The sequence below is a fragment of the Microtus oregoni genome, unplaced genomic scaffold, assembly GCF_018167655.1.
Source record: "Microtus oregoni isolate MIOR12 unplaced genomic scaffold, Mior012 000005F_ref0000423, whole genome shotgun sequence".
Classification (NCBI taxonomy): Eukaryota; Metazoa; Chordata; class Mammalia; order Rodentia; family Cricetidae; genus Microtus; species Microtus oregoni.
Window position 1 is genome coordinate 60397118 of NW_024543064.1, and position 25551 is coordinate 60422668.

General features: G+C 38.4%; 1 protein-coding gene across 2 annotated transcripts in view; it reads right to left on the bottom strand.

Annotated features, from left to right (window-relative positions):
• Positions 1-25551, bottom strand: part of Dennd4c (DENN domain containing 4C) — a 102078-nt gene that overhangs the window by 17284 nt on the left and 59243 nt on the right. Inside the window, exons 13-24 of one of the 2 annotated variants that reach the window (XM_041651430.1) lie at positions 24991-25136; positions 22791-22826; positions 22569-22699; positions 19988-20120; positions 16096-16302; positions 14710-14838; positions 13082-13226; positions 12694-12840; positions 7277-7396; positions 6214-6360; positions 2424-3583; positions 213-390 (exon numbers count right to left, since the gene is read on the bottom strand). In XM_041651430.1, coding sequence (XP_041507364.1) covers positions 213-390; positions 2424-3583; positions 6214-6360; positions 7277-7396; positions 12694-12840; positions 13082-13226; positions 14710-14838; positions 16096-16302; positions 19988-20120; positions 22569-22699; positions 22791-22826; positions 24991-25136 — 2679 coding nt within the window. The remainder of the gene's footprint in view (positions 1-212; positions 391-2423; positions 3584-6213; positions 6361-7276; positions 7397-12693; positions 12841-13081; positions 13227-14709; positions 14839-16095; positions 16303-19987; positions 20121-22568; positions 22700-22790; positions 22827-24990; positions 25137-25551) is intronic. The other variant, XM_041651431.1, reaches the window with a different exon arrangement.

Below are 25551 nucleotides of genomic sequence, written 5' to 3' on the forward strand. Positions count from 1 at the left end.
TCGGTAGACAATACAATGGTAACAGTACTTAGATACATAAAATCAGAGTAGAATGGATATGTGGGGATGAAGGGTTATAGGCATTTAAATTAAAACTGAATTCGAGTGGTAGAACTGCTGCCCAGTATGCAGAGGCCCTGATTCAATCTTCAGCACCACAAATAAGCAAAAGCAAGCAAAAGAGCAGACATGAAGGACACTTTTCCCCATACCTGTTGGACACTGCAGTTTCCCAACATCTCCACCGCTGCTACTGCTGCCGAGGCTTGTGTTGCTCTGGGTAAGTTCACTGGGAACCAGCCCTGAGATACTTGTATTAGGCGATACATTCTCTCCCAGTAGATGATCTTCTAGGCCGGCTGGGAAACTATAATCTTTATTAGTTTCTTCCTTTAAAAAGAATAAAACCCCACGTACATAAATATCTTCTGCAATGGAAATATACTCACTTTTACTCCTTTTAGAATCAAACTTCACATCTTAAAGCAAATAACCTCTATGGTTTTTTTTTTTCAAAACTTTAAAGTTATCTCACTGACTTTTAAAACTTACATACTTAAAGATATTTTAAAAAAATGACCTACCCCAGATGGGGTGTCCAAAAACTGTCCCCTCACCAAGTGACATACTTTAAAAGAGACTGGGTTGTACCCTAGGTGAACTAATTATTCACTTATGTCCTATAACCTAATGAGTAAATCTCTAGCGCTGTGAGTCTACTAGAATCTACACTAACAGAGTCCAAGTCTAAATGACCATGTAAAAATCTTTTCTACCTTTAATCCCAGCACTCGGGAGGCAGAGGCAGGCGGATCTCTGTGAGTTCGAGACCAGCCTGGTCTACAAGAGCTAGTTCCAGGACAGGCTCCAAAACCACAGAGAAACCCTGTCTCGAAAAACCAAAAAAAAAAAAAAAAAAAAAAAAAAAAATCTTTTCTAAATAATTTTGGAGAACATTTCAGAAATAAAATGGTTCATTCTGTTCTTTCTCATAATGCTCAGCTAACACCCGCCCCCCACCTCCAAAACACACACACACACACACACACACACACACACACCCCGAAGGATAAACCAAGGGCTAGCTCTATGTTCTAGGTTGGCACTCTAGCAAGTCAGCCAGGTTAACACCCTTTTAAAGTTATTGGGTGTTGTGTGGACTGATCTTGTGAAGTTCTCCAAAAACAAAGGCTGAGAATGAAGCTAGATGCTTTAATGCTAAGCTTGCACGTACAAAGGCTCTGGTACCACACAGACAAAAAGGAGTTTGTTGTCCTAATCCTGTATTTTTTATTCAGTTAGCACTTTTCCTAGATGCTTTCCCTTAATAAGCCTTCTTTGTCCAGTTCCTTTCCTTGCTTCTTTCTTTGTTACTGCCTAGAGCTTTAGCAACCTGGAATTATCTTATAGTACTCAAGTATCATATAATTCCGTGCACATGAAGGAGAAACTACAGCTTTTTTTTTTTCTAAAAGTAGTTTTTTTTTTCTATTTTCATTTTTACAAAAAGAAAATCTAACGATTAAGTTTATCCACAACAATGTTTTAAGGACAATCATGCTGTACGAAATCTATGGAATAAGCTACAGGGTGATTTCATGTATATTTACATGTAAAAGCCATGTAAAGATGAAAGTGCCCACTGAAAGTGGGGTGGTAAATACAAGCAAAAGTAACACAGAAGAGGTTGAGGCAGGAGGAGAATAAGTCTGGAGTCTGCCTGGCCTGCACAGTGATGCTCCCAACTCCAAAACCCAAAAAGAAACAAAGTAAAATGTTATGCAAATATAACAATGATGCTATTATAATTTCAAACACTATAAGTGCTTTCAAAAGTTTTAATTTAGACTTCTTTATGGAGTTATAAAGCGATTCTAATGTTATTTTTGTTAGTTTTTAAATTTTTAAAAATTTTATGTGCATGGGTATTTTGCTTCCATGTATGTTTGTATTACTTGTGTACAATAAATGTGGCAATCAGAAAATGGTATAAGATCCTCCGGAACTGAAGTTACAGACAGCTGTGAGCTACCATGTGGTACTAGGAATTGAATCCAGGTTCTCTGGAAGAGAAGCCAGTACTCTTCATCATTGAGCCACCTCTCCAACCTCCCATTTCCCCTTTTTAAGACAGGATCTCATGTAGTCCAGACTGGTCTCAAGTAATTACATATCCAAAGATGATCCTGAGCTCCTGATCTTCATGCCTCTATCTTCCAAGTGCTGAGATTATAGGTAAGTGCCAACATGTCTGGCAATTCTGACATTGTATTTTTACATCATTAATTGTCTTAAGTCACTTATAAAACAACATGTATAAAGTTTTAAGATATAATCTCTAGATTATACAAACACAAATTTGTACATTAAGTAAAGGCACTACAAGCATTCCTACATCAGACTATGCAGTAGTATATTCTTACCTCATCGTCTGAGTAGCTGTAGGCAGATGCAACAGCCACCCACATCTTACTGGCTACTGTTGCTGCTTGTTTCATACTAGATTTTAGGACATCTATTTTGGGCCCTGAGAGTATATTGTCCAACTTTAGACCTGATAAAGAATTTACTACAGAACCCAGAGAGCTATTTGGTGAAGAACGCACTAACGCTGATAAAGAAGTAGACCGGTCTTTGTAAGTACGGTAAGGAGTTTGTGGCTTGAAACGCCCAGTCAATGTCTTAGACCTGGACACTGCAGGGGAGCTTTTCTCAAAGTCTGGACTGTCTTGGGCTGGTGGACCACGGTCTAAAGGTAGACTCGATCTCCTTTCTAAACGGTGAGCAAATGAAGCAGGGGAGCCAGGCTCTTGGTTTCCCTCTCCATGCAATTCCATACTAGAAGATTTACTACCCAGAGGACTTTTTAGGTTCATGTAACTTTCAATTTCATCAGCCAAATTACGTGAAATTACTGGAGAAAACTTCTCTTCAGAATCAGAAGTTTTTTCTACACATTCCGTGGCTAAAAGAGACAAAGGATCTAGTCCAGTTTCAACACCTTTCCTCTCAATGGTTTTTCCAACAGCATATGAAGTACTTCTCTTATTGACGGTATCTTTGGACCCCGCTCTCCTGTCTCTGGACTGGCTGCTATTGCTCTCATTCTGCAGACTGTCACATGTAACCTTTGCTGTAGTCTCTGCAGCAGTATCATCAACCACAGATTCCAGGAGTTCTTGGCTTTCCTCCAACATCTCCAGCACAGGAGATGCTTTGTGCTCAAAATCCCAAGTGCCCTCCGACATGCGAGTCCTCATATCAGTTGGATGACAATTAACATTGTCAAAACTATGAGTTCTTGAGACATGAAGTGGAGAAGTCTTAGGACATGTCAGTGCTGCTGTGAGGATCTTGGCATCTGCTCCCATCATGACAGCCATTTCACTTGAATTCAGATCCAAACTGCTCTTCTTAAGCAGCATCCCTGCCCGACTTTCAGAACTAAAGCTACAGCTCCTCTCTGGGAAATGCTTCTGTCTTTTTTCTCCTCTATCACCGTTCTTCTTAAAGTTAGTAACCTCACCAAAGGCGGCATCTTCAACTGGAGCTTGAGCAGAAAATAGCACATTTGATGTACTACCTAAAGTGGGCAGTAATACAGTAAAGTGAAATATCAGTATTTTCTAAAGTAACAAATAGAATGATTATTGTTCTGATTATGCCCAGAGTAAAGCTACAGAGAACCTGGAAGGTGTTAAGCAGCAGCATCTCCCGTGGGGTCTAGCAGTTAGGATGCCTGGTTTCATTGAGAAGCTATGAAAAGGTGTGCAGGAAAAGTACACCCCAAACCTATCCAAGCCTGACTCTCACAGGTAACCCTCCTCTATGTACAGACATATCTGTGAAAACATGCAGTCTATGCTGGATATACCCGCATTGCTCACCCTTATCAACAAACATACGCCTCTGCTTCTTAAAGAGTCAATTTAGGAAAAATATTCTGAGTTAAATAGCAAACTCCAAAAGAAACAATCTCTTCTAATTTAACTTTCATATATCCAAGTCAGCAAATACTTGCCAGGAAGCTTGGGATATAGCTGAGTGGTAGAACATTGACTCAGCATAAAAAAAGGATTGGGCTTAATAACATGCATGTGCTCATGCGCACACACATGCACACACACAGGAGTAGGGGGGTTTATTCTATACAAAACAAGTTTGTAATTATGGAGAAATCACATATTTGTTACAGCCAAAGCATTACCATATCAAAGTAAAAAGAACTGCTTTAAAGTTAAAAATCAGAAATTCTAAGAAGGCTGGTCAAATCCTGAGTGAATTTTATATTTGATTCTTCAACAAATGTGAATGCCTACTACTTATTAACTATATGAGGTGCTGAAAACAATGGCAAACAAAAGAGACTGAGTCATTAGAGCAGATAAACAAAAACATGCCGGAAGTTTGAAAAACCAATGATTGCTTTATGAAAGCAAATGGTCTTTTTTTTTTTTTTTTGGTGCCAGGTAGTGGTGATGCACACTTTACTCCCAGCACTTGAGAGGCAGAGGCAGGTGGATCTCTCTGAGTTCGAGGCCAGCCTGCTCTACAGAGCGAGTTCTGGACAGGCTCCAAAAAGCTACAGAGAAATCCTGTCTCAAAAAACCAAAAAACAAAGACAACAAAAGCTGGGCAGTGGTGGCACATGCCTTTAATCCCAGCACTCAGAAGCCTGAGGCAGGTGGATCTCTGTGAATTTGAGGCCAGCCTGGTCTACAAGAGCTAGTTCCAGAACAGGCTCCAAAGCTACAGAGAAACTCTGTCTCAAATAACCTCCCCCGCCCCAAATAAAGCAAAAAAGTTATTAGGCTCATTTTGTGTCTTTGAGTGTTTCGCTTAAATTTTACTCTTTCAAACTGGCTTTATTAACTATCAATTGTGAACTGTTTCTTTTTAAAATAATTTATACTAAATTGTTCTTTAAAAAATTAAAAAAATAGCATGTTGATTAGTTAGCCACAAGCACTGAGAAAAGTTTCAAAAGGTTTTAGGGGAATTAAAGTAACCTGCTACACTAAAATTACACTGCTTTGACGCCTTTCTCAATACATGAGGAACAGGTCTTCACAATTATTTAGGCTCTCTAGTCTTACAATAACCTGTTATGCCATGTTTGGTTGATATCCCTGGAAGGCCCACTTTTTTTTTCTTTAAGGGAAACTGATAAGGAGTGGATTGGGGAAGTGGGGAGATGCAAAGGAAGGGAGAGTGAGGAGTGGAGGGAAGGAAACTACAGTTGGGATGTAATGTGTAAGAATAAAAAATGTATTCAGGCTCTCATTGTAGTTCCACAGCTTATCAGCACAGTTTATTTTCATTTTAAAATGAAACTGATACAGTATCAAAAGTCCCATTACCACCTCTTCCTTTCTTTACGGAATAGATCTTATAAGAACAAGATACAGCATATCAAGTCAGGCATGGTAGTTGGTCCATGCTTGAAATTACTGTGGCAAAGGATGAAAGCTAAAGGATCACTGCCAGGTCAACGCCAGCCTGGGCTCTGTATCAAGACTCTGCCTCTGCCTCAATCTCTTTATTTATTTACCTGTTTATTTACTTATACCAAGATTCTGCCTCAATCCCATTCATTCATTCATTTATTCGAGACAGGGTCTCTCTGTGTAGTCCTAGCTATGTTGGAACTCACTATGTAGACCAAACTGGCCTCAAATTAAGAGCTCTGCCTGCCACTGCCTCCCCAGTGCTGCAGTCTGTTCACATCACTGCCTCTGTTCTTGACAAGCACAGGAGACTTTATAGCAATCCCATTATCTATAGTGAAAAAGAATGACCAAAAAGACCAGGCAGTACAGCAAGAAAAGCACACTGAGTTAACAAACATACTTCATACCTAACCTTCAAAGTTAAAACAACTAAAACACACCAAGGCTCAATTCCCCTATATAACATTTTCATATAACTTACATATTTTCTCATATCTACTTCAAATTATCACTCCATATTACTTTTGTGCATGTGTGCCACCATGCAAGGCTCTCAACTGTTCCTTTGAGTCACCGATTTTAACTTTAATTTTATCCCACTTATAGAATTCAGGCTCATTAATGGCTTCCTAGTGTGCCCATTATAATAAACAAGCAAAATTAGTATCATTAAAGACACTGTAGCTGAGCATGGTGGAGAAACTCATCTTGACTGCAAGGTGAGACTCTGTCTCCCAAGTGGTGGAGGTCACTTTCTACTTACCATTACTACTTGTCCTGATGTTGGTGTCAAATAACCCAGATGGAACTTTCACAATACTGCTGCCCCATGCAGGAGGCTCAGTAGGACTCTGAGGTTCTGGACTAGGCTGTGATTGTTTTGAGACAATGTCAGACACATCACATGCCTCTGGAAAAAAAATATTTCATTGTTACCATGCCTACTCTGACAATAATTATCAGAAACCAGAGATTTTTATAAATGGATGTAGTCTCTCTTCAAGTAGGATGAAGACATCACTATTCTTCACTGACTTACTCTATCTGGCTTCTTTATGCCATAAATACTAAGAGTACTGACCGACTGTTTACTCAATAATAGGGACTTGAACATTTCTAAGTAAATCAAGTAAGCCCTTGGCCTTGACTTCTCTTTCTTCCGTTGTCAAGTAGCTTATTTATAACTCTGGAGCACAAAATAACTGCTACAGCTGGGTGCAGTGGCACATGGCTTTAATCCCAGCACTTGAGAGGCTGAGGCAGGTTGATCTCTGTGAGTTCAAGGCCAGCCTGGTCTATAAAGTGAGTTCTAGGAAAGCCAGGGCTGTAACACAGAGAAACTCTGTCTGGGGTGGGGAGGTAGCAGGGATGCGGAATTCAAAGGAACCCATGGCCTGAGAATGCAAAGGGTTTGCCTTCTTAGACTGGGGATAACCCTCAGTTCCAGAGTTGGGAGGGAAAAGAACAGGAAGCATCAGTTTTGACAGCTCAGAAGTTTGGTCTTATTGTTTGCTGGGCATAGTGACTGGTATATGCATGTTGTCCCAGCACTCTGAAGACAGACGAAGGAGAAACAGCAGCTCAAGATCAAAATAGGACAAAATTTAGACCTAGTTTTGCCAAAAATTACCCAATAGATGGCACTTTTTGCAAAATTAAGGATGATCTACAAACTTTCTGAAGTCTGCTAAAATCTAAACCTTAGAGATTATCAAAGTCTACTTTAGGAAGTAGGTCTTAAGTTCTTAATTACTGCTGAAATTATCAAGTATGATAAAACAATCTGAGCGTGCTTCTACACAAAGCTCACAAGCATCAGCACGTGCCTTCGATGTGCAGCTCTGTGGCAGCCAGTTCTTGTGGCACATGCTCTTCGGGTGCATGAACCTCTGCATCTTCCTTTACTAGCTCATCCTTGGACCCATAGCCTTGGTCAGACTGACCGCCTGTTTAAAAGATGTTTAAAAGACAGCTATAAACAGAAAATGGCACAGATCTATTCAATTAAACTCAACAGAAAAAATAAATAAATAAAATAAAAATAACTCTAACAAGACACATTTCAAAAATAATGATAAGCAATGCTGAGAAGAGCACGACATACTGAAGACAGTTCTACAGCTGAAAGTACCAGACCTTCTCTTCCTCACCTAAAAATTAAAAGCAATTTGGACAAGCAGTTTAACTCTCTTATGAAGAGGGTCTATAGCATATTGTCTTCTTTATTTTATTTATTTACTTTTTGATAAGACAAAAAAACTGAGCTACTTTTGCAAAAGAAATGTAGAAAAGGCAATAAAATTTTTACTTTAAGAAAACAATAAAAGTTTATCTACAAAGGGTAGAGAAAAACAGATTTTTTTTTAACAAAGAGAAAACTTCCTAAAGTATGGTTTCCTGAGCTGATTTTATTTTTAATACATTTCTACATATTCAAAAAGTTAAATCAACAAAATTGAGGGGCTCTAAAAGTGATGCAAATAAAAACTGATACAGCCAACTAATACTATACCTGAAATAACATAAACCTACTATATGGGTCAAAAGAAGGGTAATCTACATAACTTTTGAACTGAAGGTTTTAAAATTACATATCTTTTAACATGCATTGGGGGTGGTGCATATGTGGGGATCAGGACAACAATTCGGAAGTTGATTCTTTCTACCATATGGTCCCAAAGATTGAACTCAGGTCATAAGACTTAGCAGCAAGTATCTCTTTACCGAGTGTGCCACGTTGCCATTCCCTGTATTGAACTTTGTGTCTTTTGACAGTGTCTCCTATAGCCCATGTTAGCCTCAAATTCCATATGTAGCTGAGCCTTGCTTTGAACTCCTGATCCTTCTGCTGCCATCTGGCCTACAGGTGTCACCTGTACCTAACTTCAAATTTAGCCTTTAAAAACTATACTTGGAGGGGGCTGGAGAGATGGCTCAGCGGTTAAGAGCATTGCCTGCTCTTCCAAAGGTCCTGAGTTCAATTCCCAGCAACCACATGGTGGCTCACAACCATCTGTAATGAGGTGTGGTGCCCTCTTCTGGCCTTTAGGCATACACACAGAAAGAATATTGTATACATAATAAATAAATAAATAAATAAATAAATATATTAAAAAAAAGATTTAAAAAAAAACCAAAACTATACTTGGAGTCCATTCACATTCTAAATATGGAAAGCTAAGTAGGTCTGTTTCCTACCAGTGTGTGTGTGTGTGGGGGGGGGGGGGAGGGTAGAGTGAATGTGAAAAATCATTTGATATTTTAAAATCTATTCTTTGACAACTTCATACTTGTGAACAATGTATCTTTATCACAGCCAACCCAACCCCTCCCCCATCCTCGAAGCTGCTTTATGAATGCTATAGGACTGAGCAAACAACTAGATGTAATGAATCAGGAAACAAGGATTTCAGCATGGGAGAACATAGGTTTTCTGTGTGTGATACTGGGAGCTAAATTCAGAGCACAGTGTATGCAAAGCAAACACTCGACCACTACCAGCCCGCACCAATTAAAAAAGAAAGAAAAGAAATAACCGAAGGTTTAAAAAAAAATCTTGTGGCACTGATTTGGAATCAGAGACATTTGAAAACATCTGCATATGATGTTTGCAGTCCTGGGCTGGAAAGTCTAAAAGCAGTGCCATAACACCTGGTGCAGCAGCAAGCACACTGAGATCAGACTTGAACTAAACACAACTTGGGAGTTGCTGGGGCAAGGGAGAGAAGAATAATTCCTGAGCTGAGCAAGGGAGGTACAAAAACGAGACAGAGGGTTTGTTGCCCCAGAAGGAACTATAACACACACCTAATAGGCATAATAACCAAATCTAAAGGAACACCCACTGAGCCAACCCTGAGGTGATCTGAGAATGGGTAATACAGCAATCAATAAACCCAGGCTGATGATAAAAAAAAAAAAAAAAAGAGAACAGACTGTCCTGAAAGTATTAGAATGCCATCTTCTAAACACAGGAGTAAAATCACCAAGTTGTAACTTCCGTAGTAAAGACTGGTTCAGAGAACATCATCAATGGATGCTAATTTTAAAAAGTATGATTAAAAAAATAAGATATTACTACATGGTCTCATAGTTTACCCTTAAAATAGCTTATGATCTAAATGAGGTAAGATATTTACACAGAGAAACCAAACCACATGGATATCAAGGGACCAAAATTAACACTACTTATGAAGGGCAGATAGGCACAAAACCTCACATATGCAGCACACGAATGGATATTGAGAACCTAAGCTAACCAAAAGGAAATATAAAACACCAACTATAGAACATTCTACAAAACAAAATGGATCTTCCAACAAGGTTAACAAGTCACAACCAATAAATATTGATCATCCAAGTATGGTGATCACCTTTAATCCCAGCGCTAGGGGGCAGAGACAGGTAGATCTCTATGAGTTCCAGACTAGCCGGAGCTACATGAGATTGTCAGAAAGAAACACCGAGGAACTGTGTCAGGTAAAAGGTGACTAAGGAGAAGGGAGTGGGTACTGGAGTCCTTAATCACTGCTATTGAGAATCACTAACTTCAGAGCTGATAAAAGAGTTCAGCAGGTAATGGCTCATGCCCCAAGCCTGTCAACTACAGGACTTACATGGTGGAAGGAGAGAATCAACACACACAAGTTGTCCTCCACACTAGTGCGATGGCACACTGCCTGTATCCACCAATCCCCACCCAACCCCAGACCAAACAAACAATATTTTTTTTTTTGGTTGGCTTCCTTAAAAAGTCTGTTGTTGAAATATGGTGTCATGAATTGAACAGACTAGGAAAGAGTAAAACCAGGAGTCCTGAGAAGCTCAGTGCCTCTGTGTGGGCACAAAGTGGAAAGATCCCACAAGATAATGCTTAAGGAAATGAGTGCAGGCAACAGGCTGCTGAAGACTCCAAGTGTTATATGGCTCCACTAGAAACCCTAGGACACATGGCCACTGGCCATTTAGTATCTACTGTGTAGTCATTAGAAATTCAGCTAATGGGCAGTAAAGAGCACTGTTGTTCTTTCACAAGACCCAGTTTTAATTCCCAGCACCCACATGGCCAGTGTCAGGAAATTTGATGCCCTCTTTTGGCCTCGGGGGGTGCAGGCATACATGTGATGCACAGACAAACATGCAGAAAACATCTACACAGGGGGCTGGAGAGATGGCTCAGAGGTTAAGAGCACTGACTGTTCTTCCAGAGGTCCTGAGTTCAATTCCCAGCAACCACATGGTGGCTCACATCCATCTTTAATGAGATCTGGTGCCCTCTACTGGCGTATAGGGATATATGTAGGCAAAATATTGTGTATATAAGTAAATAAATCTTTATTAAAAAAAAAGAAAACATCTACACATACAAAATAAAACAACAAAGCTAAAAATGTATGAAAAGGTTTTATAGCACCATCCTAACTACCGTAATTGCTAGAGAAAATACTAGGATATTGTTTTTGTTTCTGTTTTCAGTAAAAGATTAAGTTGCCTTTATAATTTTAAAAACCTGAGGAATTAGGAAAGATGAAGATGTATCTCCTTTCATTAGTATTTCTCATAAACTGAATTTATATCAAAATTACATACTTAGCCTTCTTTATAAATAAAGCTAACTTTAAAATAACTTTATATATTCATATGAAAATATCATGAGAAACATTATTTTGTCCAAATAATATACACAATAAAATAACAAATAAAAATTTAATATAACAAAGTATCAGGAAAAATAAAAGATGAAACAAGATAGCTTTAAAACAAAAGTCACAGGGGGAGGTAGGCAAGAAAGAGGATCAGCAGTTGAGAGCACTTCCTGCTCTTGCCAAAGATCCAGCACCTACACAGTAGCTCAGTAACTCCAGACTCTCTTCTGCCTCCTCAAGACACCAGGCACACACACAGTGCACACATAAAACACGCAGACAAACACCCATGTACATAAAATAAAACAAAATCTTTTTAAAAAAAAAGTCCTATAAAAATTTCTTGTTAAGTTACAAGCAGGGTTGAAAAGGTTAATTACTAACAGGATGGCAATGTCCAGACGCATGTTGTCTTCAGTGGTGCACAAACACTTCTGTAATTGTAGCAAGGCAGTTTCAGGCACAAAAGCTAAGCAGACTTGTGGAAAGAAGTAAGTGCCTCAAACAACTGAAAAATGGATTCTTTCAAACCCATAATACCATTTCATGCAACAATACTTAAACAAATCTTAAAATTATCATTACAGCAAAACATACTTTATTTCCAAATAAGATAACAAATGTTTGTAAACTGGTCAAAAGTTGTTACATGGAGATTTTTGAAAGTCTATATATGGCTACCCTTATCTAAAGAAAAGCCAAGAAACTGAAAACTGTCCCTTAAAATATAAACTTAAAAAATACAATCAAGTAAGCATCTTTCCCCCACCCTTGAATGTCAGCAAACTTTAACCTAATAAATGGGAAATTACCTGAAGTGGTTAACATTCAAGGGTAGAATTAAAGCACACGTGTATCCATAGCTTCAGTTCACAAAAGTCTGTTTGCCCCACACCTTGACAGCCCAGGACAAATGCAGCACCAAGAAACAGCACAGAGTAAAAAGCAGAGCAACAAAGAGCAGAGAAAAGGAAACTTCAGTCATTGAGACAAGGTCATCAGAGGGAGCACAGGAACTAGACTGGATTCTTAAGGAGGCCTGGGATACCAGCGACCAGACAACACACACAGGAGGATGTGCAGCACATACACCGCCCAGTGGGCTCTCAATACAGCCACTCTGACTTCAACACAGAGGTTGTGCCTATGGCTATACACATGTAAGCTGCTTCTACTTCTACAAACAGAAGTCCTAAATGCACACATCCTTTTTCAAAATGACTTATTTTCTTCCCTTTTCAGGCACCCATAATTTCAAAATTATAAGTTAAAATTTCAACTTAATGAAAAAGAGATTTATAAATTGTGTCAGTAATGTTCACATATACTAAGTTGTGATCCCTGTCAACTGTCTCAGACAATTTCATAAACTTAGGATGAACAAATATAAGCATACCATGCTAGCGCAATGTACACTGCACCCCAAAGTCAGTTTGAAACTGCAGGAAGTAAGTGCAGAAGGGTAAGCCTCTCAGCAATATATACTACTTTCAAAGCATTCCCTTTATGAAAATAGTTTTGGGTTTTTGTTTTTTTTTTGAAAAAGAAACATTTCCACAGTAGTAAATGAAAGGTTAGTAAAATACAGATTTTAGTACCTGTGCTAGAGTGATTGTCAATGGAATCAAGGCTGATTAAGTCTTTGACAAAGACTGTGTGCTCCCCACTGTTAGCATCGTTACAACTATCCACACTGCCATGGCTCACTGTGTCCCCATCACTTCCACCTGCAGCATTCTGGGGAGCTAAAGATAAGGACAATGTAGTTCAATAATTCATGTACTGGTACTGCTGAAACTACACACGAATGGCCCAAGTTAATTTATAATTACACAACACTTTGCAGATTTTGTGACCAAAACATAAGAAATCTATCTTTAGTTATAAATGAAAATATCAAACAGAATTGAGCTTTCTACTTCATAAAATTAAAACTTCATGTCTGTAAACCTATAGTAAAAATATCTTTCCAATCATATGTGTTACCTGATACTGAAAAGACCTGTGATTTTTGCCCAGTCTTTTTAAGTGGCTGCCTAAATTGGGCCAAACCATGTACAACATTCCGTACTTTCGTCCATAAGAAAATACCACTGCGAGTACTGCTGGGCCATGGGCTCTCCAAAACTACCTAAAGGTAAAAGAAAAGTTAAAATTAAAAAAAAAAAAAAGTTATTTAGGGCCAGTGAGCTGCCCCAGTGGGCACAAGCATACTCTGTACGTGCCTCATGCCTGATAATCCAGAACCCTAAGTCGGAGGAAAAAACCAAAAGTTGTCTTCTAACCACCACACAAATAAATATTAAAAATTTAAAATAAATTAAATTTTTTTTTAAAAATTAAGTTTAAGAGAATGACTATGTGGAGAAAAGAGAATGTTGCACCATGGGAGTATCAATTAGTAAACCCAGAAAGGAAAACAATATGAGAGTTCCTTAAAAGCTAAAAACTGGCCAAGTGGTGGTGGCGCATGCCTTTAATCCCAGCACTTAACAGGCAGAGGCAGGCGGATCTCCAGGAGTGTGAGGCCAGCCTGGTCTACAAGAGCTAGTTCCAGGACAGGCTCCAAACCTACACAGAGAAACCCTATTTCAAAAAACACCAAACCAAACAACAACAACAACAACAAACCCCTTAAGCTACTGAGTATATATCCACAGGAAGTGAAATCAGTATTTCACATAGGCAGCCGTACTCCCAAGTTCACTGTAGCCAAGATATGGAACCAACCTAATGTCCAGGAATGGATAAAGAGAATGGGGCATATATATGCAATTAAACACTAAGCTTAAAAAAAAGAAAAAGAAGCCCGGCGGTGGTGGCGCGCGCCTTTAATCCCAGCACTCGGGAGGCAGAGGCAGGCGGATCTCTGTGAGTTCGAGGCCAGCCTGGTCTACAAGAGCTAGTTCTGGGACAGGCACCAAAGCTACAGAGAAACCCTGTCTTGAAAAACCAAAAAAAAGAAAAAAAAAGAAAAAAAACCTACATCTTTTCACAATAAACCAGAGAAACCCTGAGGACATTATGTTAGGTAAAACAGGATCTTGCCTTTCACACAGAATCAAAGAGGTGGACTCACAAATAGTGATGCACACGGGGCAGGAGTGGGAAGCAGTAAAGATACTGGGCCACGGTTAGACAGGAGGGATAAATTTAAGAGACCTATTGTCAACATGGCAACTATAGTTAATAATATATTCATTTTGAAAGTTGGTAAGAATAGATTTTAAGTATTCTCATCACAAAAATTAGTAAATGATATAATATAAATGTTAATTAGCTTGAAGGAGACATTCCAAAATAAATACACATTTCAAAACGTATTATTTACAATTTATACAATTTCTGTTGATGAAGATGGGAGAATAACCTCTTCTTAAGTGAAGTTTAACAAATAATAATAAGCACAGCTTCCTAGGCCTGGATGTAGGGGGGAGGCCCTTGGACTTCCCACAGGGCAGGGGTTCCTGCCCTCTCTTAAGCAGGGAGGGGGAGGGAGAGAGCAGAAAGGGAATGGGAGGAGGGGAGGAAGTGTAAATTTTTGAATGGAAAAATAAAAATTAAAAAATAAATAAATAAAATATAGTGCCCTGCCTAGCATTACTACAACTTACCTTATTATAATAGCCATAAGTAATAGCATTTGGTTTTATTCTAGCAGTTTTCATTTCGAATAAGACTCTCACTGCTAACACAGGATGAACCCAAAGTCCGCAAAGCTGCATCACCACTCGATAGCACACCTACCACGAGGAACAGCAAAGCATTAGTCTTTAGCATTATTTGTTTACTTAGACTTACAGAGAATTTAAAGACACTATGTAACCAGGTGTGGTGGTTATGTGGGAGGAGTTCAGGACCATTCTCCCATAAATAGGGACTTCCAGGATAGCCTGGGTTACAAAATACTCCTGTCTTAGAAAACAAATAAACAAATAAAATAAAATAACAAATCCTATTCAACCTAATAGATAATAATTAACAGTATTAACTATTTCAGGCACATCTCATCTTTTGGAGAAAATAAATCTATGAAAAAAATGATTAATATTCTCCATAATGTAAAAAAAATTCATTTCTAAAACCAAATATATGGTTAAAATATCCTTTGCCCCAATCAGTATGCTTTACGTTCTATGCTAAAGGAACAGGAGTTTCAGGATGGCTGTTTAGCAGGTGGGATTTGTAAACTAATGTCAAAAGACTGACAGAGGCATAGGAAGGGATTTCAGTAACAAATATTCTGAACAAACAATATGTATTAGCACCATGAAACAGAATGATAGTTTTATCATAACTGCTTCATGAAAATGATTGGGCATGTCTTTTTATTTATTATGCATACAATATTCTGTCTGTGTGTATGTCTGCAGGCCACAAGAGGGCACCAGACCTCATTACAGATGGTTGTGAGCCACCATGTGGTCGCCGGGAATTGAATTCAGGACCTTTGGAAGAGCAGGCAATGCTCTTAACCTCTGAGCCATCTCTCCAGCCCCTGGGCATGTCTTAAAATGACTAAGAGCTAATTTTTTCTTTGTTTTCTCACTTTTCAAGTCAGGGTTTCTCTGTGTAACAGTCCTGGCTGGCCTGGAACTTACTCTGCAGACCACGCTGGCCTAGAACTCACCGAGATCCATCTGCTCTGCCTCCCGAGTGCTGGGATTAAAAGCGTGTGCCACCATGCCTGGCTGACTAAGAGCTAAATTAACTAACTTTCCTACCTTCCTTTTGTTTTTTATTTTTAAGATTGGATGTTGCTCCGTAGTTCAGGATATGCCAGCCTGAGAGCTGGGACAATCTCTTGCCTCAGCCTCACAGGTGCTAGGATTATAATCGTGTATCACCATAACTGGCAGACTCAAACACTTAAAATTACAAAACAACATGTATCAGCATGGGCGAGGGATATATCACACTTGTCAAGCACAAACAAGGCCCTCAATTCATCCACTACATTGCAAAAAAAGAAAAAGGGTAACAGCTTGTCTTGTACTTGCCTCATCCAGTGGATCCACGTCTGTCTTCCTCATCTTTATAAGCACATCGTATGCCTGCTGGAGCGCTCTGACCTTGGGATGAGAAACTCTAACATAGGCAGGGAGACAGATAAACCACAAGCTGTAACAGTGACTGAAAAGACACTTGGCCCATTGTAGTGGATTCATATAACATCTCTTCGCCAACTTATGAGCTGTTTTTATCTCCTATAAAGAGAATAAATATCACTGTATTCATCAAAACCCATTATATGAATGAAGAAGAAAAAAAGGGAAAATTTTAATGTAAACTTAGATTTTAAAAATGAAACATTTCATAGTTTTAGTTCTGTACCATATGATTCCATGAACTTTGGTTTATAGCCCAACTTCTTAAACTGAGGACATAACCCTAAATGGGAGTTGTGTAAGTAAATCTGAGAGACATGAAAACCATGGCAATGGTAAACTGTCTGGGTACACAATGACCAAAGAGTAATTCAAAATCAGATTATAAAGATTCCATGTCTCCATCATGTGTCTGTACCAGACATGCTATCACATCAAAAATGCCAACAGGTGTGTCTAAATGCCTTTACTGTTTATTCAGTACAGTTTAATGTTAGGAATCTAGTATTTTTATAACACATGTCGTTCCTTGTTCTTATAAAAACACAATGGCCCAATTGCAGAAAGAAAAAAAAATTAATATTTCCCTATGACAATTCCTCAGTATGTAAACATCAAGCAAGGATTTTTTGGGGGGGGACACATGTTCATATTTGTGTGCATATGTCTGTGAAGGCCAGAGGTCAACCTCTGGTATGACTTCTCATGTATTATCCACCCTGCTTTTTATTTTTTGGTACGTTTTCCCATTAGCCTGGGCCTCTCTGATTAGACAAGGATGGCTGACCAATAAGCTCCACGGATTCTCTTGTCTTTACCTCCCCAGTAATGACATTACAAGGGTGCACCACCCCATCTGGCTCTTTACGTGGGCTTTGAGGCCAGAACTCGGGTCCTCATGCTTGCAGACTGAACGCTTCACCTACTGAGGTACATCCAATTTTACTTTTGGACTGTACTGCATCAGAATGTTTTACTTTTAAAAGTATGGGCTGCTGATCTGAGTTTTATTTTAAAAACAAAAAGTCACTGCTTGACTTGGCTTAGGATTAAGACAGAATTTCCAATAACTGGTCCTAAACATATTTTTGTTATTTTGTACTATATATTTATGTAAAGTGGTATTTTCAGCACTGAAGTATAAAATCAAAGTACTGATCAACTTTGAAAAACACTGAACATGCTGTATATTCTGTCTAGATTTGATTCTGCATGTAAAAATGAACAAGGGCATTCGTCTCATTCGCATGCAAATTTGTTCTGGTTGCTAACATAAAGTAAAATTACATATATAATTATATTATTATTTTTAAAAAAATTATGCTGCCTGGAATCACATAAAAAATTCTCAGGTAAAAAGGGATCATAAGTGAAAAAAGTTTAAGAAACTTGAGTTTACAGTAACATTTTACACTATTCTACACTATCTGTTGGCAAGTGTATGATATCCATTTTAACTCCTTATCTTCCTGCTTCCAAATGCTGGGATTACAGGCATGCACCATGGTGTCTGGTTCTATACTCCTAACTTTTTAGTGCACACCATGCGTGCATGCGTGTGTGTGTATGTGTGTGTGTGTGTAAAATGGGCGTATGTATGTACACGGGCTATGCTCACATGCAGGGGTCAGAGAACAATGCTATAGAACCATTTCTTCTTTCCGCCTTTAGATGGCCTATGGGACAAGCTCAGGCCCTCAGGCTTGCACAGCAGGTACCTTCCTTTTCTCAGGCCTCCTTGAGTCTGAAGCAGTATTCTTCTCATTCTTCTCACTACTAACAATTAAGATGCCCTAGAGTATTTCTTGTCGGATTTCCACTTAATTCTCCCTTTTGAGTTTATTGTCTACACTGATTCTCTCATGCAGTTGGTTTAAAAATAACTGGTCCAAGGCTAGACACTGCGGTTTATACCTGTAGTCCCAATACTCAGGAGGCTGCGGCAGAAGAACTGTCATAATTTCAACTTATTCTGAAGGACCTCAAAATATCAGTGTATAAAGGACATTATTTTAATACATCTCATCATAGCTTAATCCCTTATTTCTATATCAGATGCTGCAGTAAAGTAAAATATCTATCTAGGTCCTGTGTTTAACTCCCCTTTATGTAGAATTTGCTGTACTGTACATAAAACACAAAGGAAATACAAATCAAAGCTACAGTGAAGTATCACTTCATATTCACCAGATAGCAGTAATTGAAAGGCAGAAAATAAGAACTAAAAATGAAATGGCAATATCAGAATGGTATGGGAGAATTGTCTGTATTCTGTCAACCACGTTATAAATAAACGCTGATTGGCTAGGCAGAAAATATAGGCGGGAAAACCAGACAGGAAGTAGAAATGATGTAATGAGAACAGGAGAATTCTGGGAAGGAGGAAGCTGATTCCTGCCACTGCTGCCCAGACCACGGATGCAGCAGGATGTGAGCTGCCCCACTGAAAAAAGATACTGAGCTACATGGCTAACATAGATCAGAAAAATGGGTTAATCAAGATGTGAGAATTAGCCAGTGAGAGGCTAGAGCTAATGGGCCAATCAGCTTTATAACTTACAGAGACCTATTTGTGATTTTTCTTTGGGGCTAAACAGTTGTGGGGTACCTGGTGGGAGGACAGAAACAACAAGCAGGACCCCCCCCCTCCATGTTACATCAGAACCCTTGCACAATGTTAATGAAAATGTAAAATAGTGTAGTCATTCTGGAAAACAGCTTAGCATTTCCTTAAAAGATTCAACAGAGAATTATCATTTAATAAATATAGCAGCTCTACTATTAGACTAGAAAGACAGGAAAACAAACATCAACTTGGTAACCGCATACATATACTTACATCAACATTATTCACAGTAGCCAACAATAAGAACTGTTGCATGCATATGGACAGATAAACTACTATATGCATGCAATGGAATATTATTCAGTCAAAATGAAACACTAATGCATGTTGGAGGACGAAAAGATGATACTAAGTAAAAGAAGACAATCACAACGAAATACTGCATTATTCTACTTTATGAAATGCCTAGAATAAATAAATTGCACCTGTAGGGGCAGAAAACAGACTAATGATTACAGAGGGTTTTATGAGAAAGGTTGCAGTGGCTAATGGCTAAAGGATGTGGACTTTTCTTCTGGAGTTATGAGTTATTTGCATCTCTAAAATTAACTGATGTGGTGGCTGCACAACCTTGAGTCCCAGAGTGGAAGAGAAGCTACTGAATTATATACCCTTGAAGTGGGTAAACTGTGAGGTATATGGATTATATCACAATAAAGGTGTGTGTGGGGAGACCTGGAACTCAGATATCTGTCTGTCTCTGCCTCCCAGAACGGGGATTAAAGGAAGGCATGTGCCACCACTGTCAGGCTGTTATATACCTTCCATTTTATTTCTTTTAATTTTTGAGACAGGGTCTCACTATGTAGTGCTGGCTGGCCTGGAACTCACTGTATAGACCAGGCTGACCTCAAACTCATAGTGACCCTCCAGTCTTTGCTTCCTGAGTACTGGGATTCAAAGTGTGTGCTACCATGTCCAGAAAAGTTATATTGCTTTCTTAAGTCAAGTTTGGTTCCCAAAACTACTTTTAAATATAAATGAGTGCTTTAAACTTCAGCTTTAATTTCAAGTAGAATACAAGAAATAGAGTTTAACTCATGACAGCCACAGGGGGCCTTCCAAGGGCTGCTGAGGATTCTATACCACAAGCTGCATGTCACACACACGTTTTACATTTTCACTGAACAAGGAAAGGGTGGGTAGGGAGGATCTGACCTGTTTGGTTCTTTTAGCCATAAGAGCAGGACTGTTTGTGATGCTGCTCCCAGGAGGATGTCTACTGAAGCACAGTTTCAGCTCTTGTGGGCTGTCAAAAAGCTTACGATCCAATATTGGAAAGCATGTGTAACTAAAATAAAAATCAAAAACAGAACTGCTGATTTAAAATCCACCAATTTCTTCAACCACTCAGTATTCGGGTAAGATTTTCTAAACCTCAAATAGCCAATAAATATTCTTGAAAACTCCTTACAATTTGTTTCAAAATATGAGAAACGACAGCTAGAAGCTACAGAATGTTCTATATGGAACTCTAACTGCTCCCACCTGTTTGTTATTTTCAACCAGTTTCTGAAAAGAAATATCTCTGACTTCTTACATAAAAAGAGAAATTCATAACTCTTTAAATAAAATCCATATGCTCAAGTTTAATTATATTTGAAATACCAGCTAGTATATTTTATAATCAAGGTTGTCTTTAAGACATTAGTTTATGTAAGTTTTGGTTTTTTTTTTTTTTTTTTGGCTTTTTCGAGACAGGGTTTCTCTGTGGCTTTGGAGCCTGTCCTGGAACTAGCTCTTGTAGACCAGGCTGGTCTCGAACTCACAGAGATCTGCCTGCCTCTGCCTCCCGAGTGCTGGGATTAAAGGCGTGTGCCACCATCGCCCGGCCTTATGTAAGTATTTTAAAAATTAGTCTTTTTATTTTTTATTATGATTTAACCAGTTCTTTACACTGCTGGATATTATTCAGTTATTTTAGAATATCATCAATTAATTTCCTTTTTTTTTTTTTGGTTTTTCGAGACAGGGTTTCTCTGTGGTTTAGAGCCTGTCCTGGAACTAGCTCTTGTAGACCAGGCTGGTCTCGAACTCACAGAGATCTGCCTGCCTCTGCCTCCCGAGTGCTGGGATTAAAGGCGTGTGCCACCACCGCCCGGCCTTATGTAAGTATTTTAAAAATTAGTCTTTTTATTTTTTATTATGATTTAACCAGTTCTTTACACTGCTGGATATTATTCAGTGATTTTAGAATATCATCAATTAATTTCCTTTGTATGTGTATCTTTGTTAATACTTTTGCTTAATTCCTTAAAATGAATACTAAATTGAAACAGTGTTTCTCAAGAAAACTGGATTTATCTGTCCAATTCTGTCCACCCCCAATTCATCCAATTCATTCCCCACTCTACCCTCTCATTCCCAGGCCCCACGTAAGGGTTTTTAATGTGTTGCCCTGGCTGCTATGGAACTCACACTGTAGACCAGGCTGGCCTCAAACTCACAGAGATCTGCCTGCCTCTGCATCCTGAGTGCTGGGGTTAAAGGTGTGTGCTAACACGCCCGGAAAAAATGAACTTATTCTAATCACTAGCAAATGTCATCAAAATGGGTATACTAACAAATACGTCAGCAGTGCAGCTCAGCCTCCAGTGGGTAAGTTAAAATGCTTCTGTTCAACACTATGGTGTGCGGTTTTCTGAATGCTAAAAAAGCTAAGTGGTTTTTGGGTTTGTTTTTAGTTTTTTCTTGTATGACTGAATCTCCTTGGAATCTGTTTGATTTACTTTAGCAAATTTTCTTCTAGGAAAGATTACCTTTCCCTACTTGATTGTGCCTTATGTGTCAGAGCTAAAAGCCTCAACCACACAAGTCAAAATAAAAATGAATTCTTTTTTGGCATCAAATCAAACTAGCATTTGATTAAGACACTCAATTACAGGTATAACTCAGTCTCACTTAGCCCTATTGAGATTACAGTCTATTTACAAAGGTCCCTGACTTTTCTTTAGAGAATTATTATAGAAATATAGCCTCAAACAAACAAAAAAAATGTCTGCAAAGATACAAAGAACTATGAACAAATCTACAGGAAACAAGGTAAATTCATTACAGTAGCTGCATACAATGTGGTCATTAAAATCATAAAGCAGGAAAAAATTTGATAGCACAGAATAATGTTCAGACCTGTCATTAAATGCAAAAGGTTACAAAGAAAAGGAACTCATCTTTACAATATACACACATATCTGAAGTTAATAATAAAACAAAGATTATTACAAAAACCACGTTAGATTTCTCATTTCATTTAAGTTTATTAAACTATGTACCATGATGATTATAAAATAAAAACAAATTCATTGTAATTTCTGAAGAGATTCTCATCTAAATCCTATCTGTTAGGTTTTCCTTAAACACAGAATGATCCCTAGCCCTCTACTTTCATGTTTTCTGTATCTCACTACCTCAAAAATTTTACAGGTTTAAAACTAAAGTTAGTAGAGGAATCTCAAAAACAAACAAACAAATCCAAACAAAAAAACCAAACTAAACCAAAACTTTTTCTTCAGAAACTCTAAAGACTAAAATATGGTGAAACACTTAAGTGAATGATATTAACGTCTGACTTCCCTTCCGAGAAGACGCTCGTCCTATGCTGTAATGCCTGGTGGCAACTCCACAGAATGTTAGAGTATCCACATAGAAATTCCCTACACACATTACTAAGTGCATCTCTTAGTAGTGGCAAAAACTAAAATTAACTATGTCCAAGTAGCTCTTAAAAAGTTCATGCTACCTGTATTGAGGTGACAAGTGACTTCCATCATCAGGAGGTGGCTCCGGGGGCATTATAAATACAGTGTGTTCACTTTTCTGTGAATCATCTAGCTCTATCAATCTGGTGTCTTCTGCTGAATCCAAATCAACCTGAAAATAAGTATGTTCTCCAATTAATGTGCATATAAGCAATATCTAATTCTGAAACTTGACATTTCAATATAAGAAAAAAAAATCATACCTTGTCTGTTTTATCTACACCTTTATCTGGAAACAACTGAAAGAGGAAAAGAAAAATTCTTAGTGAAAACCTCTACTGAATTCAATAGTTTTTTTTAAATAATTTATTTAACTTTATTTCATGCGCATTGGTGTGAAGGTGTCAGATTCCCTGTGACTGGAGTTACAGACAGTTGTGAGCTGCCATATAGGTGCTGGGAATTGAACCCAAATCCTCTGAAAGAGGAGCCAATGCTCTTAACTTCTGAATCATCTCTCCAGCCCTGAATTCAATAGTTTTTAAAAATGTTTAATCCTGATAGAAGAAGAAGAAGAAGAAGAAGAAGAAGAAGAAGAAGAAGAAGAAGAAGAAGAAGAAAAAGAAAAAGAAGAAATGGTTCACTTGTTAGAAATACTCGACTGAAAAAAAAAGAAGAAACTCAGGGCTGGAGCAGGGATTCAATGGTTAAGAACACTGGTTAGACAAGCACAAAGACCTGAGTTCGGATCCCAGCACCCATATAAAAAGCAGGGCAGCTACACATGCCCGTTACCCCAGTGCAGTGGGGGAGGAGGATAGCAGAGACACCAGCGCAGCACCAGGTTCAGTGAGGGACCCTATGTCAAAGAAACATGGTAGAGTGGTACAGGACACCCAACATCCCTCTCTGGCCTCTGCACATGTGCACCACTACATGTGTGCATACAACTGACACATACAAACATAAACCTTTTTTTCCCCCAATATCAGGGGTACACAAGACATTTCAGAATGTATTTTACGTCCCATATGCTTAGATTAAAGCATATTTGTCTTGTGGCTTACACAACAGGTTATTCCTTTTCATTAGTTTTCTTTCCTTTGTTTCCTTCCTCTCTTTCACTCTTTAAGAGACAGCTGTAGCCACAGCTGATCTTGTACACTAAGTACACAGAACTTCCTGTATAGTGTAGTGTAGGCTGCCTCTGAACTTTCCATCTTCCTTCCTTAGCCTCTAGCAGTGGGATTGCAGGTATGTGTCATCATACTTGACTTTAATAGATTATTTCACAAATAAACCTTAGCAAACAAGGTTTCTAAGGCATATGAGTCACTGAAGGTCAATAAAAATTAAAACATAATATTCAACCACTTATGGATACAATCTCAAATCTTACATGATTTGTATAAACAAATAAGCTCCTAAATCTATTTAGAAAAACTGTGAAATCACTTGGAATGTGGAGGCAAGAAGATAAGGAGTTCAAGTCATTCTTAGTTATGCAGTAAGTTCAAAGCTAATCCAGTCACAAGAGATTGGCTCAAAAGAAACCTTCAACAACAACAGAAAGCTCTACAGATATTAGCAAGTGTTCAGAAAGACAGTAAAGAAGGCACAGTGCACCATTATGCATGAATCCACAGCTTTTTAAAACTCATCGCTTCCTGTTCATTTAGCTAAAACTAAATGTTTTAGCTGTTGTGGAACTGTTCTTTACACTGTGTGAAGATGTGTCACTGTGACAGGCTTAATAAAAAGCTAAATGGACAATAGCTAGGAATGAGGTATAGGCAGGACTTCTGGACAGAGAGAGCTTTGGGAAGAAGAAATTGCCAGCCAGTCACAGAGTGAACAGACATTCGGGAGAGGTAAAGCCATGAGTCACTTGGCAACGTGTAGATGAATAGAAATGGGCTAATTTAAGTTATAAGAGCTTGGGAACAAACCTAAGCTATAGACCAAGCTTTCATAATTAATAAGTCTCTGTGTCATTTTTCATGAGCTGGTGGCCCAAAGAAAAATCCATCTATAGGGGCTGGAGAGATGGCTCAGAGGTTAAGAGCATTGCCTGCTCTTCCAAAGGTCCTGAGTTCAATTCCCAGCAACCACATGGTGGCTGACAACCATCTGTAAAGAGGTCTGGCGCCCTCTTCTGGCCTTCAGGCATACAGACAGAATATTGTATACATAATAAAGAAAGAAAGAAAGAAAGATCCATCTATAATAAACAAAAAAAAAAAACCAGCAAGAGTTAGAAAGGTGAGGATACATTCTTAACACTGAACAAGCTCAAAGAGAAAAGTAAATCAAGTATAGTACCAAGTAGATACCACAGAGAAAAGTTCTGTTACATATAACACACATACATCTGTCTTCATCAGATTACTTTGAGCTAAAAATCCCTATTATAAAGTTAAACCAAAGTGGTTTTTCTTAAAGTTAGCATATCAAAAAAATTACCTTCTCAATGCAATCATCAAAAAATGCCAATCCAGTATCTTTATCACTTACAAAACTGCATTCTTCAATGAAACGAATGAAGATCTGAGTTTTAGATAAAAGGGTATAGAATTTTGTATAGGCGCGATCCCGACTTTTTAAAAAACCTGAAAAAACAGAATTGTAACAAATTTTAAAGAGGAATCAATATATCAAATACTACTTTATACTCATCTATATTATATTCCCTTTATACACATCCACGTTTATGGAAATTTCTAATAATCATGTAAAGCTCTTCCTGCCTGATCCAACTATGAAAACCACTGATACTAATCTCACTGAATTATGAATCTTCTAAGGAACCTCAGTCCCATGTCCTTATTCTCAGATGCGGTGTGGTGGGGCATGACTTTGAGTCCCAGCACTCCTGAAGCAAAGGCAGGTGGATCTCTGAATTCTGAGTTCAGGTCTACAGAGCAAGTTCCTAGACAGATCTCCAGAGAGAAACCTTATCTCTAAAACAGAACAAAACAAACAAAAATTCCTCTCTGAGACTCTACAACCCTTAAACCAAGGGTT